This window comes from Lutra lutra, chromosome 1 (assembly GCF_902655055.1).
Source record: "Lutra lutra chromosome 1, mLutLut1.2, whole genome shotgun sequence".
NCBI classification, from domain to species: Eukaryota; Metazoa; Chordata; class Mammalia; order Carnivora; family Mustelidae; genus Lutra; species Lutra lutra.
Window position 1 is genome coordinate 95385086 of NC_062278.1, and position 17523 is coordinate 95402608.

At 34.8% G+C, this 17523-nt stretch overlaps 1 protein-coding gene across 7 annotated transcripts in view; it reads right to left on the minus strand.

Moving 5' to 3' along the window:
- Positions 1–17523, minus strand: part of PHC3 (polyhomeotic homolog 3) — a 77308-nt gene that overhangs the window by 14085 nt on the left and 45700 nt on the right. For all 7 annotated transcript variants that reach the window (XR_007127473.1, XR_007127474.1, XM_047730202.1 and 4 more), the window contains 3 exons: positions 13605–13855; positions 10018–10177; positions 2548–2662 (listed from right to left, as the gene is read on the minus strand). Coding sequence is in view for 5 of the 7 variants with exons in the window: in XM_047730202.1 (XP_047586158.1) it covers positions 2548–2662; positions 10018–10177; positions 13605–13855 (526 nt within the window). In the remaining 2 variants the exon portion in view is untranslated. The remainder of the gene's footprint in view (positions 1–2547; positions 2663–10017; positions 10178–13604; positions 13856–17523) is intronic.

A 17523-nucleotide genomic window follows, 5' to 3' on the forward strand; every position in this document is an offset into this window, starting at 1 on the left:
AATACAGAGGATAACCGATTATTTGCAAAATAATTCAAGGCTCAGGAGAAAATATATGAATTATGTAGATGTTCACACTTAAGTTTTCTCAAGTAATCATTTCTGGAGAGAGATTAATATAAAGAAGTTAACAGAGTAAAGAAGGGGAAATCTCAAATGGCTAGTAAAAGATTTTTCAAATATTACTGAAATCAAAGAGTAAAAATACTATAAAGTTAAGATTTCAGAGTTACACAAGGAATTCATAGTTCTCACTATTCACGAAATTCGAATACACCTAATTCTTTAAAATTAGCTGAAAGAGTATTTTCATTTTATCAAAACAGACTAGTAGTTTTTAATATAGATCTTTATAAGGCATGATGACAGTTTGAAAGAGTCCTATGCTGTTTACTGGGTTTCAAGGCCTAGAACAGGGCAGGCAGACTTTTTCTACAAAGCGCCAAACAGTAAGTACTTTAAGCTTTGTGGACAAGTGTCTGTCAGAACTACTCCACTCTGCAACTGTTAACATGAAAGCAGCCATAAACAATAGTGAATGAGCATGGCTGTGTTGCAATAAAATTTTACTTAGACCAAAATTTGAATTTCACATAATTTTCATGTGTTATGAAATATTATTCTTTTCATTTTTTCCCAACCATCTCAAAATTTAAGAACCATCCTTAGCTCAGGCACCATCCAAAAATAGGCTACAGGAAGGATCTGGCCTGGGTACAGTTTGCCAACCCCTTCCCTAGAAAGAAGAGCGAAAAGAAATAATCTAAGAAATGAATTTCTGAAAAGCTAAAGAAAGGCAAAGAAAAATACATATATTTCCTTTTTTACACATATAGAACTGCCACTGAAATTTCTTATTTTCAAAACTCTTAATCTAAGAAGATTTCTCAGGAAAAGGACAAAAATAAATTCAAATGAACTTTGCTATTGATAACTATTCTAGGACCAATATACAGATACCAAAATAAATTTTCCTCATCTATGTTTTATGACAATATCAGGAGGTGGAAGTAAGGAGTACTATGAAAATGAATAAGCTATTTTTTTTTTCCCTAAAACCTTTTTTTTTTAAGTGCCCTAATGGCCACTTCATTTTACCCTAAAACAACTCAACAAACTTCTGCTGCATTCAATACACTGGTCTGTGCGCACAGCTCTATAGGTGTCTAATTTCCAGTCACAGCAATCTACAAAACGTCCTTCCCCACTGACCAGAGAATAGAGACTAACCCTACACTTGGTATTTAGTCCCTAAATATTTAGATCTCCAAGGCAGACATGTAGATAGCAGTTCTTCCCTGACCTAATTACCCTTTCCTCCTTAATCTCTCATCTGCATTTCCCTTATATTAGGATCCCTCACCCCTAAAGAGGTTCACCTAAAGGTATAGTAACTTGACAGCTCAGCAATCAATCACCTCTGGGAGGAGTTATGGTAGTGTTAAATGTTCTAAAATATTTAACAGTCAAAACATTTAAAATATTCTGAAAGGCCATCCTTTTCCCTCAGCGTTTTAATCACTTAGAATCAGAGAGCCACTCATCTTTTTTGTGGTGTATGCAAACTGGAAAACTCCCAAGTTAAAACAGCAGTTACATAACTTGGTTAGGGCTATCAATAACACGAGATAATATGTAAATAAAAGACTGACAACTAACTAAGAAACCAAATGAAGCCATTTTTGAAGGAAAATACTCTGGTTATTTTTTTAACTTAAGTTTTACTAAGTATCTTGTAGTGGCACCATACAATATAATGTGTTCATGCAAGAAAATTCTACATACAGACAATTAAGATCTTATATTCTTTAAGAGAATAATCACTTTCTGGAACAGAGAACAAACTTCAAAATAACCTGTGCATACACTTCACCCCCATGGTCAATACCTGTATTAGGATTGATTATCAAAATCAGAGTTTTTTTTTAATGTAAACTAAACATGTGATGAAAGCAAGGAAGATAACTTCTTTAGTTATGAATACAGTTTACCTCTAAAATTACTATTGAAAATAGATTCAAAAAAGACCTATTTTGCTCTCTGATGATTTAACAATGTGGGGAACTTGTGCCGCAGCTGTCCCACTTAAAAACCCAGGATAAACAGGAGTAATATATGAACAGATATGCATATAATGAATATAACATATTCATAATATGAATATAATGAAAACAGTTTAAAACAAAACCAGTTTAAATCCTGGTATTTTCATACTGATCAAACAATGAGGTGATGAAACAAATACTGTTTTGACACCTTAAGGACTAGTTCACAAGAGACATTCTCCTAAGCATATTCTTGCCAGGAGATTGCTACTTCTATGTTAGAATATGCTATAAAACTCACTGTAAGTCTTATGAATACGTAACTCTTACAGAGCAAAATTTAATAACTAAATATCAAAGTAACTCCAAATAATGCCTATTTGATATTCTTCCTCTATATTATCGTATCTAGTTTTGGCTGCTTGTACACTCTACAAGTTTTTTGGGTTTCTTACAATGGTTGTTCGTTTCCGCTTTAGGAAAGTCAAGGGAATAGAAATACCTTTTGGCACAGGACATAGTGCAGAATCGTTTTGACCGGAGAAATTCATTAGCATATCCCATCTTCCCACAGAATTCACACTTGAGCAACTCACTGTCCATTTCTTCTAATGTCTCTAAAAAAGAAACAAAGGAAAAAACTTCCAAAAATTTAATTGTGGCAGATTTTCTTTTAGCATCTACTTCAGTTGGATACAGCTAGTATCCAACTAGTATCAGTCCTTCCAGGAAACTTAAAGGAATGGTCTTTTAACTTTTCAATGGATAGCCACTGTGGCAAGGAAAATACTCCAAAAACAACTGCAACCACCAATTCCCTCTTACTCCTCCATAAACATTTTATGGAGTTATCTCTGTATAAATAAGCAATGCATTTTTAAAGGTTCATCTTGCTAAAATCCAACATACTTAAAATGGGCAAATAACTTTATTGAGCAGTGTAAAAGAAATGAAGATGAATAAGGCAAAACCTTCAGGAAGAACGCTCTCAGAAAGTACTGTGCAGGATATGAATTTTGGTGCATGGTGCTATGAAGATACATAGCAGAGAATACTTAATTGTAACTGGACAGAAAGAGGATGACTTCAAAAAGAAGCTAAACTTCTGATATGCTGGATTTTAGAGGAGCATGTAAGAGAACATTTTCAAAGGTCTGCAGTGTACGGTAGAAAATACAGATACAAGGGCACCTGGGTGGCTCAGTATTTAAGCGTCTGCCTTCAGCTCAGGTCATGATCCCAGGGTCCTGGGATTGAGCCCTGCATCAGGCTCCCTGCTCAGCAGGAAGCCTGCTTCTCCCTCTCTCACACCCCCTGCTTGTGTTCCCTCTCTTGCTGTGTTTCTTTCAAATAAATAAAATCTTAAAAAAAAAAAAAAGATGAAGAAAGGGACTCTGAAATGTAGACATGGATGACAAGTATTCAGAAAATTTAAGCATAGTATCCTAGTGTTACTGAAGAAGCAAACAGCAAAGTGCTAAGTCAAGGTAAGACCACAAGAACTACTAAAAAACATACTGTGAAATATCTGAAGTTCCAAGGGACATCCAAATATATCAACATGACTGATCAAATCATGAACTAGCAAGAGTTCACTATAAAAAAAATTTTACAGGACTACCTTCACAAGCAAGTCATCTGGTGAGTAGCAATAAGAAAGAGTCTCAAAACAAGTAAAATTAAAATTGCTCCTTCCAATGACCTAGAAATGGCTTCTACACAACTGAGGCTCAACAACACATTCCCAGGAACTGATGTCATAACTTCCAGCATTGTTTTCACTTTGTCATGCTTGTAACCTGATCTGACAGGAGACAGGATCTCTCACTCCACCACCAATGCCACCAGTCTGGCCCCAAAGAATCTAGTCAAGTTGTTCCATTTCCAGACCATACTGAAAGATTTAAAAAGCTTGTATTCACTAATGTAGCAATATGTAATACTTGATATTGAAAGGTTAGAATCCCTTACAAAGGAGAAGAATGTGTTTTTGCTGGTGAGAGAGGGGAGATCCAAACAGGTATGGTCTAAGGACAGACAACGTAACAAAAAATGAACATCAGTTTTATTTCTCCTAATGAAGAGAGGAACATTAACATTCAAAAATCCCTGTTCTCATGTTTGTCAGAATTTTAACAAATTTGGTATTACCAAGGCTACTTTTTGACATTTGTGAATAAAAAATTACAGAGACAAAAAACTGTTGCTTTAGCTAATAAAGATGGAAGTCCTATGGCATAGACAGCTGGTAATTCTCCAATGTCCATTCTTCGCTTTTCTCCCACAGTAACAAAATCCTAAATTTCAGCAAGGTATATGGGCTCTGAAAATAAAAACTAGTTACTGCCCTAGGTGTAGCCATCCATGACATGTGAACAGAAATGCTTGCAAATTCCAGGTGGTATCCTTTTCTCCCATCTCACTGATTAGAATGTGAAAATGAAAATTAGCTATCTTGGAAACAAAAGCAACATTCTAGGGATGAGAGAATTGTAACTTGCTGGCATCTTAGGTGTTCAACACCTGCCTGCCTTTGGGCAAAAATTAAACTTCTACCTTATTTAATCAAATATTATTCTGGGTTTCTAATGGAGTGGCCAAACATATATCCTAACTAAGAGATGTCCCATTTTTTTGTGTGGGAGGAGCAGTTACTTTTTAATTTTCTTAAGACTTGAGGTCACTTAATGGTATGAAGCAAAAGAGGGAGGCAATGAGATAGAAATCATTATCAATATGATTTACCATGGGAGACAAAAGATATTTTGGTAAATCACAATCTACTGGTTGGAGATACTAGTTACAGAACCACTCCAAATAGAAATAGAAACTGTCCTTTAAAAAGAGAATAATCCTTACACTAAGTTTTTAAGTATTGAATTAAACTGTATTTACTACTAATAACAGTAAACAAATGACTTCGCCATTTCACTCTATACCACTTCCCATAAACTAAACACTAAAATACACAGTAATAGAAACACTTTATAAAGTTACCTTGGGAAATTATGAAGTATTTAAAAATTTGGCATACTCTATGTAAATAAAGCTCCACTGTGAAACAGACTAATCTTTTTTGACTATATTTACCTTATAACATTGTGCAAATTTAATTGTACAATGTGTTAATTTGGTATATTTACATGTTATGCTTATTGTTGTTGCAATATTTAGCACCTCCATCACCCTCTATCACTTTACATAATTATCCTTTCTTTTTAGTGGTTGGAATACTTAAGTTTTAGTCTCTAAGCAATACTGTTGTCTATATTCATTACACTATGCATTAGATCTCTATGGCTTATTTACTACTCAATGCATAGATTAATCATCTTTAAATCTTCCTTTTCTTTACTCTGGTAACTTACCTTGTGAAACTACCCTTTGCCTTGTCTTCCATACATCCTTTCCTTCCTCTTCCCACTATAACTACAAGTATCAATTACATACCAAACCTATGTTCATCCTACAGATTACCGGCAGCTTCCAAAAACATTCTTTTCATTTAATCTGTCTAAAAATCTTCAGCAACCATCCTCTTGACAAGATAACTCCTAACAACTTGGTCAAATATCCAAAATACTCTAGAATCTGATTTTATCAGTCTAACTTCTATTTCTCTAAGCCCACAGTCTACTCCTTGTTGTCCCCTCCTAGAGTTATGTGAACATCCTTTGTACATTTATTCATGGTTCCAACCTGAAAGGTTCTTCCTGTTTGTTATCTATGTTTTATCATCCAAGACCCAGGTCAAATCCCATCTCTAAAGGAAACTTAGCAAACTGGCAATAAAGCCAGGTTTGTTGTTTGTTTTCCACTACAATAAGCATATTCTTTAATCCCCATCATTATTTCACCTACCTCCCTTCTGGTAGCCAGTTTGTTCTCTATAGTTAAGAGTTTGTTTCTTGGTCTTTCTTTTTTCCCTTTGCTTGTTTGGTCCTTAAATTCCACATGAGTGAGGTCATATGGTATCTGTCTGTCTCTGACTCATGTTACACAGCATTATATTCCCTAACTCTATCCATGTTGTTATAATGGCAAGATTTCATTCTTTTTTATGGCTGAGTAATATTCCATTATATGTATATGCCACATCTTCTTTATCCATTCATCCATTGATGGACACTTGGGCTGCTTTCATAGTTTGGCTATTGTAAATAATGATTCAATAAACACAGGGGTGCATGTATCCTTCTGAATTAGTGGTTTTGTTTTTCAGGGGTAAACACCTAATAGTGCTATTATTGGACTATAGAGTAGTTCTATTTTTAATTTTTTGAGGAAACTCCATACAGTTTCCCATGGTGGTTGTACCAGTTTGCATTATTTTTAAGTGTTCTACAGAAACAACCATTAAACAAGTAACAAAATGGCAATAAGTACATATCTATTAATAATTATTTTGAATGTAACTGGACTAAACACTCCAATCAAAAGACGTAGGATGACAAAGTGGATAAAAGACAAGACCCATTTATATGCTGCCTACAACAGACTCATGTCAGACAGAAAGACACCTGTAGATTGAAAGCGAAGGGATGGAGAAACATTTATCATGCAAATGGATGTCAAAAGAAAGCTGGGACAGCAATCAGATAAAAGAGACTTTACAACAAAGACTGTAAGTAGAGACAAAGGACACTATAATGAAAGGGACAATTCAATAAGAAGATATAACAACTGTAATTATTTATGCACCCAACAAGGAGCACCCAAATACATAAAACAGTTAATAACAAACATAAAGGATATAATCGACAGTAATGACATACTGGACCTGATGGATTTAACAGACACATTCAGAACATTCCATCAACCAGGTTTTTTTTAATTGAAATATACTTGACATGTAACATTTAAAATGACTCTTTGGTGTAAAAGGTGGTCATTCAGCAATTATATTCATTATGAAATACTTGTTACAAGTATATTACAATATTAGTCACTATATTCTCTATCCTGTACACTTTTCAACCCTGTGACTTATTTATAACTGGAAGTTTGTACCTTTTAATCTCCTTCACCAATTTCACCCATCCTCTCACCCTCTCTCCTTTGGCAACCACCAGTTTGTTCTCCATATTTATAAGTCTGCTTCTTTCTATTGTTATTTGTTTGCTTGTCTTATTTTTTAGATTCCACATATGAGTGAAATCATAGGGTATTTGTCTTGCTCAGTATGGCTTATCTCATTTAGCATAATACCCTATAGGTCCGTCCATGTTGTCACAGATGGCAAGATTTCATTCTTTTTTATGGCTGAGAAATACTCGATTGTGTATATATACCACATCTTCTTCATTCATTCATCTATTGATGATGGACACTTAGGTTGCTTCCATATCTTGGCTACTGTAAATAATGCTGCAGTAAACATAGGGGTACATATATCTTTTTAAATTCGTGTTTTCATTTTCTTTGGGTAAATACCCAGAAGTGGAATTAATATGGTACATCTTTTTTTAGTTTTCGGAGGAACCACTATACTATTCTCCAGAGTGGCTGCACCAATTTACATTGCCATCAACTGTGCATGAGGGCTCCCTTTCCTCCACATTCTCTCCAACACTTGCTATTTCTCGTCTTTTTGATACTAGCCATTCTGACTGGTGTGAGGTGATACCTCATTGTGGTTTTAAAACCATTGTGGTTTTAAAATCAGTTTTTAGGTCCCAAGTTCTTACCATCTATACAATTCATTTAAAACTTACCACATGTTACTCAGTTATCTTAAATTCACTAGTTCCTACTAGATCAAAAGCTCCTCTCAGGTTCAACCACAGTCTAACATAGGCTCTATGTCTATTATATTATAAACCATGAGTATCATGACCTATGCTGTGAAGCTTCCTAACCAATTTTCCATTTTTCTCCAATGTGTACACACAATAGGGCATATTATATATGCTTTTTAGCTTAGAACTTTCATTTATTCACTTCTTGTAGTTATAGGCAAGGAAAAAAAAAAAATTCCTGCAGGGCACCTGGGTAGCTCAGTCAGCTAAGCGTCCGACACTTGGTTTTGGCTCAGGTCATGCTCGTGGGGTTGTGAGATCAAGCCTCGAATTAGGCCCCGTACCAGAGATAGAGCCTGCATGAAATTCTCTCTCCTTCTCCCTTTGGCCCTCCCCACAACCAAAAAAAGAAAAAAAAAAAACAAACCCTGCATATTCATCTTTACTACTCTTCATCTCAAATGAAACATTTTCTCAGATAAAATACTATGCATAACAAAGTATTCAGGAATTAAATGAAATTAAGTTCATAATAAAAGCCAAAATGTATTCACTGTCTAGATACTGATTTGAAAAATAACTATAAAAGGATATTTATAAAAATTTACACAATTATATAAGTAAGGAAATCTCAATATGAACCAGGTATGAGATGACCCTAAAGAACTACTGTTAATATTGTTTTGTGTGATGTAGCATTATAGTTACATAAGAAAATGTATATTTTTTAGAAATGCACAATGAATTATATACCAGTGAAATGAAATGAGGACTATGAATTTTTTTTTTAACAGAAAGGAGGGAAGAAAAGATAAAGAGAAAGGCAATAGAGAAAGAAAAGGGGGAATGGAGGGAGGAAAACAAAAGGGATAGATGAAGCTAGAATGGCAAAAATAATGTTTGAAATTGGGTAACAATGTTGAGTCCGGGTGAGCAAGGAGTCATTATAGAATTCTAATTTATGTATGTTTGAAATTTTTCATTGTTAACATTCTTTTAAAGTGAAAAAAATCACAGTGATCTCAATATAAGTTAGCAGTAAAAACCAAATTTTATATTACTAACATACTCTTTGCGGTTCAAATAAAAGGTAAACCAGTGATGAATACATTTCAACAGTTTATAACTTACTGACAATGACAGAGGTGCCTTACTTTGAAGAAACAGAAAAACCGTGGGCAAAGACTATTTTGTTTACAAGCATACTATTTTGCTTAATTCGCCAAAGTACAGGCACATATAGTATATGCTCAATAAACATGTGAAAATTAATTTTACATGAAATATACTAAGATATTAAGGATAATTACTTAGACACAGATATTAATTAAATCACTACTGTAGAGCCCTCTGGCTATACTAAATGCTATTTGACTAAACTGTATCACAATTACAGGGCCATGATCAGAATCAACAAAAAATAAAATATATCACTTCTGCATTTATTTGTGTTTGTTTCCCTATAGTCATTTTGTATACAACTGACTTTTCTGGAGTATTTCACTATTACACTGACATCTATAAAGAAGGAATCTCTGGGGCACCTGAGTGGCTCAGTAGTTAAGCGTCTGCCTTCCTTCCGCTCAGGTGGTGATCCCAAAGGCTCCCTGCTCGGCAGGAAGCCTGCTTCTCCCTTTCCCATCCCCACTGCTTGTATTCCCTCTTTCACTGTCTGTCAAATAAATAAATAAAATCTTAAAAAAAAAAAAGGAAATCTCTGACATTAAGATTTAGTGATATTTTCCTCTTTGAACAAATTTAATCTCCTCTTGATTGACAAGTAGATCTTTAATACAACTGTAACACCTACCTGACATCAAACATCAGGATGCAGAAAAGTCTAAAACCAAACAACCCAAGAGCTTTAAATTTTTAAGCAAACTCAGTAAAACACTTAGTTAACTCTGCTTAGGAAAAAAAGACAGAGAACTGATTGCTTTGATGCTAAAATTCTAAATTACTTTCATACATTGTAGAACTTTCCCTCCCACACTCCTTCAAAAGTCAAATTGACATTATGCAAATTAAACATCAATCTTTCTATTTGAATGACGTAGCCATTAAAAGCCTGATTAGCTTTTCATTTACTTTAGTTAAATAATGCATTATGTAATAATAAAAAGTGAATAGCTTCCTAGTGTATGAAAATATGTGTAGAATAAAAATCCATATCCTGTTTCAAATGGTAGAAGTCAAAGTTAATTTAAACAGTATCTTAAGTAAAATCCACAAACCTTCAGCAATCATGTCTTCCATCTCTGTGTCAGATGAATTATCTGCATGCTTTGTATTATTCTGTAGCTCTGGCTGAACACATACAGAATTTATCACCTGATTATCCAAAAGAGGCCTTTTTTTCACAGGCTGTTCTATTAGCAAAGATGAACGACTTACCTTTAAAAGAAAAAGAGAAAAAAACAATCTTTTAAGAGGACTTTCAGAAATAACTTCGTTAAAAAACCTCTTGGAATGGATAGTATCTGTGCTAATTTACTTGTTCAACTGATCAGCTGAACTGATTCACTAAGTGCTTTATTCCTTAAGAAAATTTTAGGCAATCTGGGGGCGCCTGGGTGGCTCAGTGGGTTAAGCCGCTGCCTTCGGCTCAGGTCATGATCTCAGAGTCCTGGGATCGAGCCCCGCATCAGGCTCTCTGCTCAGCAGGGAGCCTGCTTCCTCCTCTCTCTCTGCCTGCCTTTCTGCCTGCTTGTGATCTCTCTGTCAAATAAATAAATAAAATCTTTAAAAAAAAAAAAGAAAATTTTAGGCAATCTGGACATCAACAGTTCATAATTCAAGTCATCAGCACTACGTATGCTTCAAAGTCTCTTGTCAAATGGAAACGAGTATCCTAGTTTAGGCAAGTAGTTTAAAATGTCTTTAAAATGCAGTAATAGGGACGCCTGGGTGGCTCAGTTGGTTGGACGACTGCCTTTGGCTCAGGTCATGATCCCGGAGTGCTGGGATCGAGTCCCGCATCGGGCTCCCAGCTCCACGGGGAGTCTGCTTCTCTCTCTGACCTTCTCCTCGCTCATGTTCTCTCTCACTGTCTCTCTCTCTCTCAAATAAATAAATAAAATCTTTAAAAAAAATAAATAAATAAAATAAAATGCAGTAATAGGAGCACCTGGGTGGCACAGTCAGGCACCTGACTCGGTTTCAGCCCAGGTCATGATCTCAGGGTCATGAGATCAGATCAAGCCCTGCTCTGGGTCTCCACGCTAAGCATGGAGTCTGCCTATGACTCTCTCTCCCTCTCCCTTGACCCCTTTCACCCAACCCTGTGCTAGCTCATGCTCTCCTTCTCACTGAACTAAATAAGTTTTTTTTTAATAAATAAATAATAAAAATCTGTAATAAATTTTGATTAGCCAGTATCCTTATTTTCTTCGTGCAACAACTTTTAAGATTTATTTTTCATGCACAAAACTTTTTACTCCTAGGGTTGTCTCTTTAAGATAGATCACTACTGTATGTACTTTAAAGATAAGTGAACTAATGTTAGTGTTTAGGTGGTTTCTTTACAAAAGCAGAATCAGGACTAGAACTCAGGTCTCCTGACTCCTAGTTCAGCAACCTAATCCATTATAATCACAAAAAGAAATGGAAAAATCCTCAAACATTAACATGAAGATCAGTAACAAAATGCTTATAATTCAATATACTCGGTTAAGTCATAAATACTACTTATTTTAGAAATGTTTTCAGCAAAAACAATCCAGACCAAAAATATTTACTGATTTGCAAGTGAACCTTTAGCAAATTTGAAATAGAACCTCCTTTAAGAATGCTGGTTAAGTCTCCAATATCTGACACAGATGGTGAACGATAGCTTATTATAAATTTGTAAATTTCTACATTTAACTTCAGAGAATTATCCACCATGAATTCTTAAATTTTGTCCATTTCAGTTAGTATATTTAATATACCTCAAGTAAAATTTACGAAGGGTATTGCTGAAGAAACTGTAATACTCAGTGCTGCTAAGAGTTTACACTTCTGGGGTGAGACTGTATTTAAATAATCTTCCCAGGAGCACCTGGTAGCCCCTGTCAGAAGAGCATGTAATTCTTGATCCTGGGGTTGTGAGTTTGAGTCCCACATTGGGTGTAGAGATTACTTAAAAATAAAATCTTTAAAAATAAAAATAAAGCAAATAAGTAATCTTTTTTTTTTAAGATTTTATTTATTTGTTTGACAGACAGAGATCACAAGTAGGCAGAGAGGCAGGCAGAGAGGGGGAAGCAGGCTTCCCGCTGAGCAGAGAGCCCGATGTGGGGCTCGATGCCAGGACCCTGGGATGATGACCTGAGCCGAAGGCAGAGGTTTAACCCATTGAGCCACCCAGGCGCCCTGCAAATAAGTAATCTTTCCAGAAAATAATTTGGCAATATATATCATGAGCCTTATTAATACATATGTAATGTGATTCAATATCTGTACTTCTAGGAATTCGTGCTAAAGAAATTACTAAATATGGAAACCTAAAATGTCTAACAATAATGCAAGGATTACATAAATTATGGTTTCCATACAGTGGAGTATTATGTAACCTTTCAAAATGTTTCCGAAGTACTATTAATCATACAAGAAAACAAAAGCTCTAAATATCCTAAGTGACAGAAGCAGAACTACATATATAATAATCTTGATCATACAAAATATATATGTAAAATAATACACATGTGGTGTTACTGGGAATTATCTGCTCTGTATATTTCTCGTATTTTCCATTTAAAATAATACATTATTAATTTTGTAATCAGAAAAAAAGTTATAACTGTCACTGTTAATAACAGAAGCTATGGGTACAAGTGCCAGGAACTACAAAGAACAACGTGCGCACATCTAATCCTCACAATAACCCTCACAGCCAAGTATCATCTCTGTTTGCCAGATGAGCAAAACTTAAGATCATAAAGGTTGAGTACCTTAACAAAGATTACTGTATGCAGCACTGCCAAGATCCAAACCCTGAGGAGCAGGGAAAAAAGACTATTGCTCCACTCTCAGAATTCTTATAGGAGACCCAAATTTAAAACACAGTTAACTGAATTGAATACAAGAGCAAATGATGAGGCAACCCACGAACACAATGCAAAATCTTCACCACCCATGAATCTAAAAAAAAATGGGTATAAAATGCCTTTGAAATGAATTATTTTGTTTGCTTGTCTTAGATTTTGGCTTTGACCACTTGTCTTTGATTTATTTTCTATGGAAAAATATTCATCTCTAGATATTAGCATATAAATTATATACAGCTAGTCTCAACTTAAAAGACTTATGCTGACAGAAATAACATCTCCAACATGAAGAGAAGATTTTAAGGCATTTTTAAAATTTGACTAAAGGCTGAAATTTAAGAATGAGAAAATCTACTTGCTAATTATAAACCATCAACTGGGTAACTTCAGAAGTATCAGGTCATTGGGAAATTATTATTTTATGCACTCAAGTTAAAGTTCACAAAGTATGCATTATATAAGAAACATCATTTTTTAAAAAATAATGTACTTTAGGTGTCATTTCAGTCCTCTTAGAAAAAGAAAAAATTTTATTTTACTGTAGTAAACTTCCCATTATCTTTCTCTAAAAATTATAAAATTGATATCCTTAATATCCTGAAATTTTTTCTTTAGTTTATATATAGCTAGCATAAAAATTCTAGAAATATATAAATAACATATAGAGAAATTCTAAATAAGAGACAACTTTTTTGAAATAAAATTATTAGCATTTTATTAAAGAACAAATATACTTCATTTAAAGATAATGCCACTTGAATAATTGAAAAAATACAAATTTGCTTACTACTTACAGGAAATGGCTCCAATCCCTCCTGAATCACAAAGCCTTCAATAACATGGGTTAAGATCTGTGGTTTAACAATAGCCTGTGGAGGTTTGTTTTCTATACTGGGAATGCTGCTGGGCACCGACGTACTATTACTCCTTGTGGTAGCAGCTGGAAGTAAGAGTGGAGGTGGAGGAACAGAAACATGTGAAGGATCTGACGGAGATTTAATTACTGAAGCACTGACTGATGCCACAGCAGGTAATTCCACTTGCTCTGAAACAAAAAGTCATTTTTTTTATCTTTAGCATTCTGTGCGGCAAATAAGAAAAAAAATTCCAGAATAAACTTTATTAACTATAAAAGTCCACATCTGGTGCTTTAAAACACCATTCTAAGAACTTTCATTTCATATCATGAGATAGAAGCTACTACTATCCCCACTTTACAGAAGGGAATAACTTGCTCAAAGTGATTGTTCCAACCCTGGTTAAAAGAACTGTCCTGTAAGATATGAAAAGTGTTTTAGAATGTCAATTTGAGAATGATTATGAAAACTGTTCCTTTTTAAAAAAAATTTCAAGCTACACAAATATTAAATTCCCTATGTTCCTGTTTATATATTCCAGATGCGTGGGGGGGGGGGGAAGTACTCTGAAAGTATACTTAAATAAAAAAGGATCATCAAATCCACAGAATAAGTAGAGATTTTTACAGGATTACACAGCATCATCTTTTATTTCATGTAGTAAGGCTAATCCAAATCCATACACAATTTTTTTTAACAACTCTTCAGTGACACTGTGTATGTCGGTTTGGGGGAGCACTTTAATATCAGGCAACAGCAAAATATCGGGTTGGATCACTGTGATCCCTCCCCTTCAACCTCTGAAGACCACAATAAGAGAGACCCCACAGCCTATGACAGACTTTACCTACCCATATGATAGCACCAAACCTTCACTGACTGTATGTACTAAAGTGGATAGATGGAACCGGCTGGCAGCTAAAAATATCCGTGATTACAGACGTCTAAAAAAAGTAACAAAAAAATAGCATATGTCTCAAGATAATACTTCAACTTACTGAACACTTACATGCCAGGTACTGTGTAAATGCATTCACATCCTGTAACTCATTTAACTCTCAAAACTAGCCCAAGAGTAGGTACTGTTGTTATCTCCATTTCATAGTGTGGAGACAGAAAAATAAAGTAACTTACCCAAGGGCACACAACTAATTATGTAATGGAGCTGGGATACTAACCCAGGGAGTCCTTAATTGCTGGGGTAACTCCTCTCCACTAGTAAGAAAAGGGTTAACACCACTCTTATCAAAGATGCTCAAAATACAGCCCAGTTGGGTAGAGAATAGGAATCCCTAAAGAATAAAATTTCAGCTAAGAAAATAGTGTACTGATCATCTGTATAATCTCAGAAATGGAAAAACTCTAACAATTCATACTCAGAAACTGTGATTAATATCATAATATAGCTTATCACAGCACTATTATATGGCATTTATTAATGCCACATCAAATAATCCACCAAGGTAAATTACACTGGAAATCAGTTTAAAATTACACAATCCCTTAGAAACTAAACAAGAAAGTCAACAGAAAATGCTAGTTTGCTGATTTCGGGAACAAACACAGTATTGTACACCTGCTTTACCAAACTGGAGAACTCCAGGAAAATCCTATCCTACATACCAAATCTTCACATTTACTCCTAGAGGAAAAGGGATAAAAATTATAAAACTCTAATGTGGGACTGAAAGGTATTTTTGTCTGTTTGAAGGAAAATATAAATCTATGGGATACTGAAAAATAAGATAAAATTTTAATGTCCCTTACAGATTTATAGATACTTTGTTATTTTAGAAATAAAAGCCACCTGGGTGGCTCAATCTGTTAAGCATTTGACTCTTGGTTTTGGCTCAGATCATGATCTCAGGGTTGTGACACTGAGCCCCATGTCAGGCTCCCAGCTCAACAGAATCTGCTTGAGATTCCCTCTCCCTCAGCCCCTCCCCCCAACTTGTGTCCTCCCTGTCCCTCTGTCAAATAAATAAATAAATTAAAGCTTTAAATATATGTATAGCTGTGTCAAGCAGAGTATGGTTTATTAAGAAGATACTGCTTGGTGTATGTTCTAACTAATTTTTAGATCGTATGTGCCCATCTTCTAACATCCTAAGTGTTATTAAAACTAGAGCTGTAAGTTACTAACTTTTTGAAGAAGCTAATAGCTGTTACTTGCCAGTGTATAATCAGCTGTTAAAAATAAAACATATGACAAACACTGATGTATTACAGCAGAACAAAAACACAATTATTACACTCTCTAGATTTAAGGTAACTGGAAGAGAAAACACAACTGACAGAACTCTGCCTATTCACAGTCTCATTTTCTAAGCAAGATCTATGAGCTTTTTCCACCTTTTTTAATGGATGCTTTTCACTTCTAAAAAATTTTTTTTAATTTTTTTATTTTTTAAATTCTTTTTTTTAAGATTTTATTTATTTATTTATTTGTCAGAGAGAGAGAGAGAGACGGCGAGAGCGAGCACAGGCAGACAGAGTGGCAGGCAGAGGGAGAAGCAGGCTTCCTGCCAAGCTAGGAGCCCGATGTGGGACTCGATCCCAGGACACTGGGATCATGACCTGAGCCGGAGGCAGCTGCTTAACCAACTGAGCCACCCAGGCGTCCCAATTTTTAAAGATTTATAAAAACTGAATACTGGATGTAAATAAATCCCTCTATTTTTGCAAGTCAGTTTATTTCATGATTTAATGAAAGTTATTCTAAAAGTCAATTTGTGCTTGCTTTTCCCCTCATACACACTGTAGTAAGTATGAATTAAATTACAGGAACATTCAGAAGTCTACATTGTACTCAGACAATTTAGCCAGAGGGATTTGCTTGACAGGATCTTGCCCTGAATTCTTGAGGAAAAAAATATGAAGATGTTTTTGTGTTCCAATATTTCAGAAGTGTTTAAATTTTCTTTGTATTACCATTAATAATGCTTTTTAGGTAATTAAATCATGCTCACAATGCAAGGTTAGTACCTAATTAAACTTTTATTCCTGCCTTTAAATCAAACTCCAGGCAATCTGCAGCAACATTAAATCCATTTTCAGTTCGAAAGAGAAACTACAAAGATTTAATACTATATTTTCCTAAATCTATCTTTTGTGGTATTACTATGAATAAACACAGGCAATAGTATTAAACTTGTCTTAAATATTTTATATCATTCTACTGACTAAACATTTTCTATTTCTCAGCAGAGAGAAAATATTGGAAGAAAACTGATTTTCCCCCTTCTGTGCTTTCCGAGATTCGCACTGATAGTAAGGAAGGAAATCAGAGAGAAGGGAAGGGTGAGAGCACTGGCACACTTGAAAAAAAAAGAGAGAGGGCAAGGGTATCTTTGGTAGCAAAGTCAATGTCCTGTTACAGTTTGTTTGCAGTTAGGTGATGGTGGTTCTTGTTTACTGTAAATAATCACAAGGGCCATGAGGAGTTCAGGAGAACTAAATACTTATAAGGAAGACTGAATCAAGGTTAGGATTATCTGGGTCAAGGGTCAGCAAACTTTCTATGAAGAGCTATATGGGCTCTGCAACTACTCTTCTTTGCCACAGTAATGCAAAAGTAAAGACAATATTCGAATACGTAAAGGCAGCTGTGTTATACAGAATGTTTTTATGGACAATGAAATTTGAATTCAGCATGATTTTCACATGGCATAAAATATTACTTTTCTTTTGATTTTTTTTTCAACCATTTAAAAATTTTAAAACCATCCTCAGCTCATGGGCCATGCAAAAACAGGCAGCAGGAAAGATTTAAAACATGAGCTATAGTTTGCCAACCCCAATCTAAATAAATTATTCATAAATTTTTAAAGAATCTGATAGTAGAGCATGCAGCTCT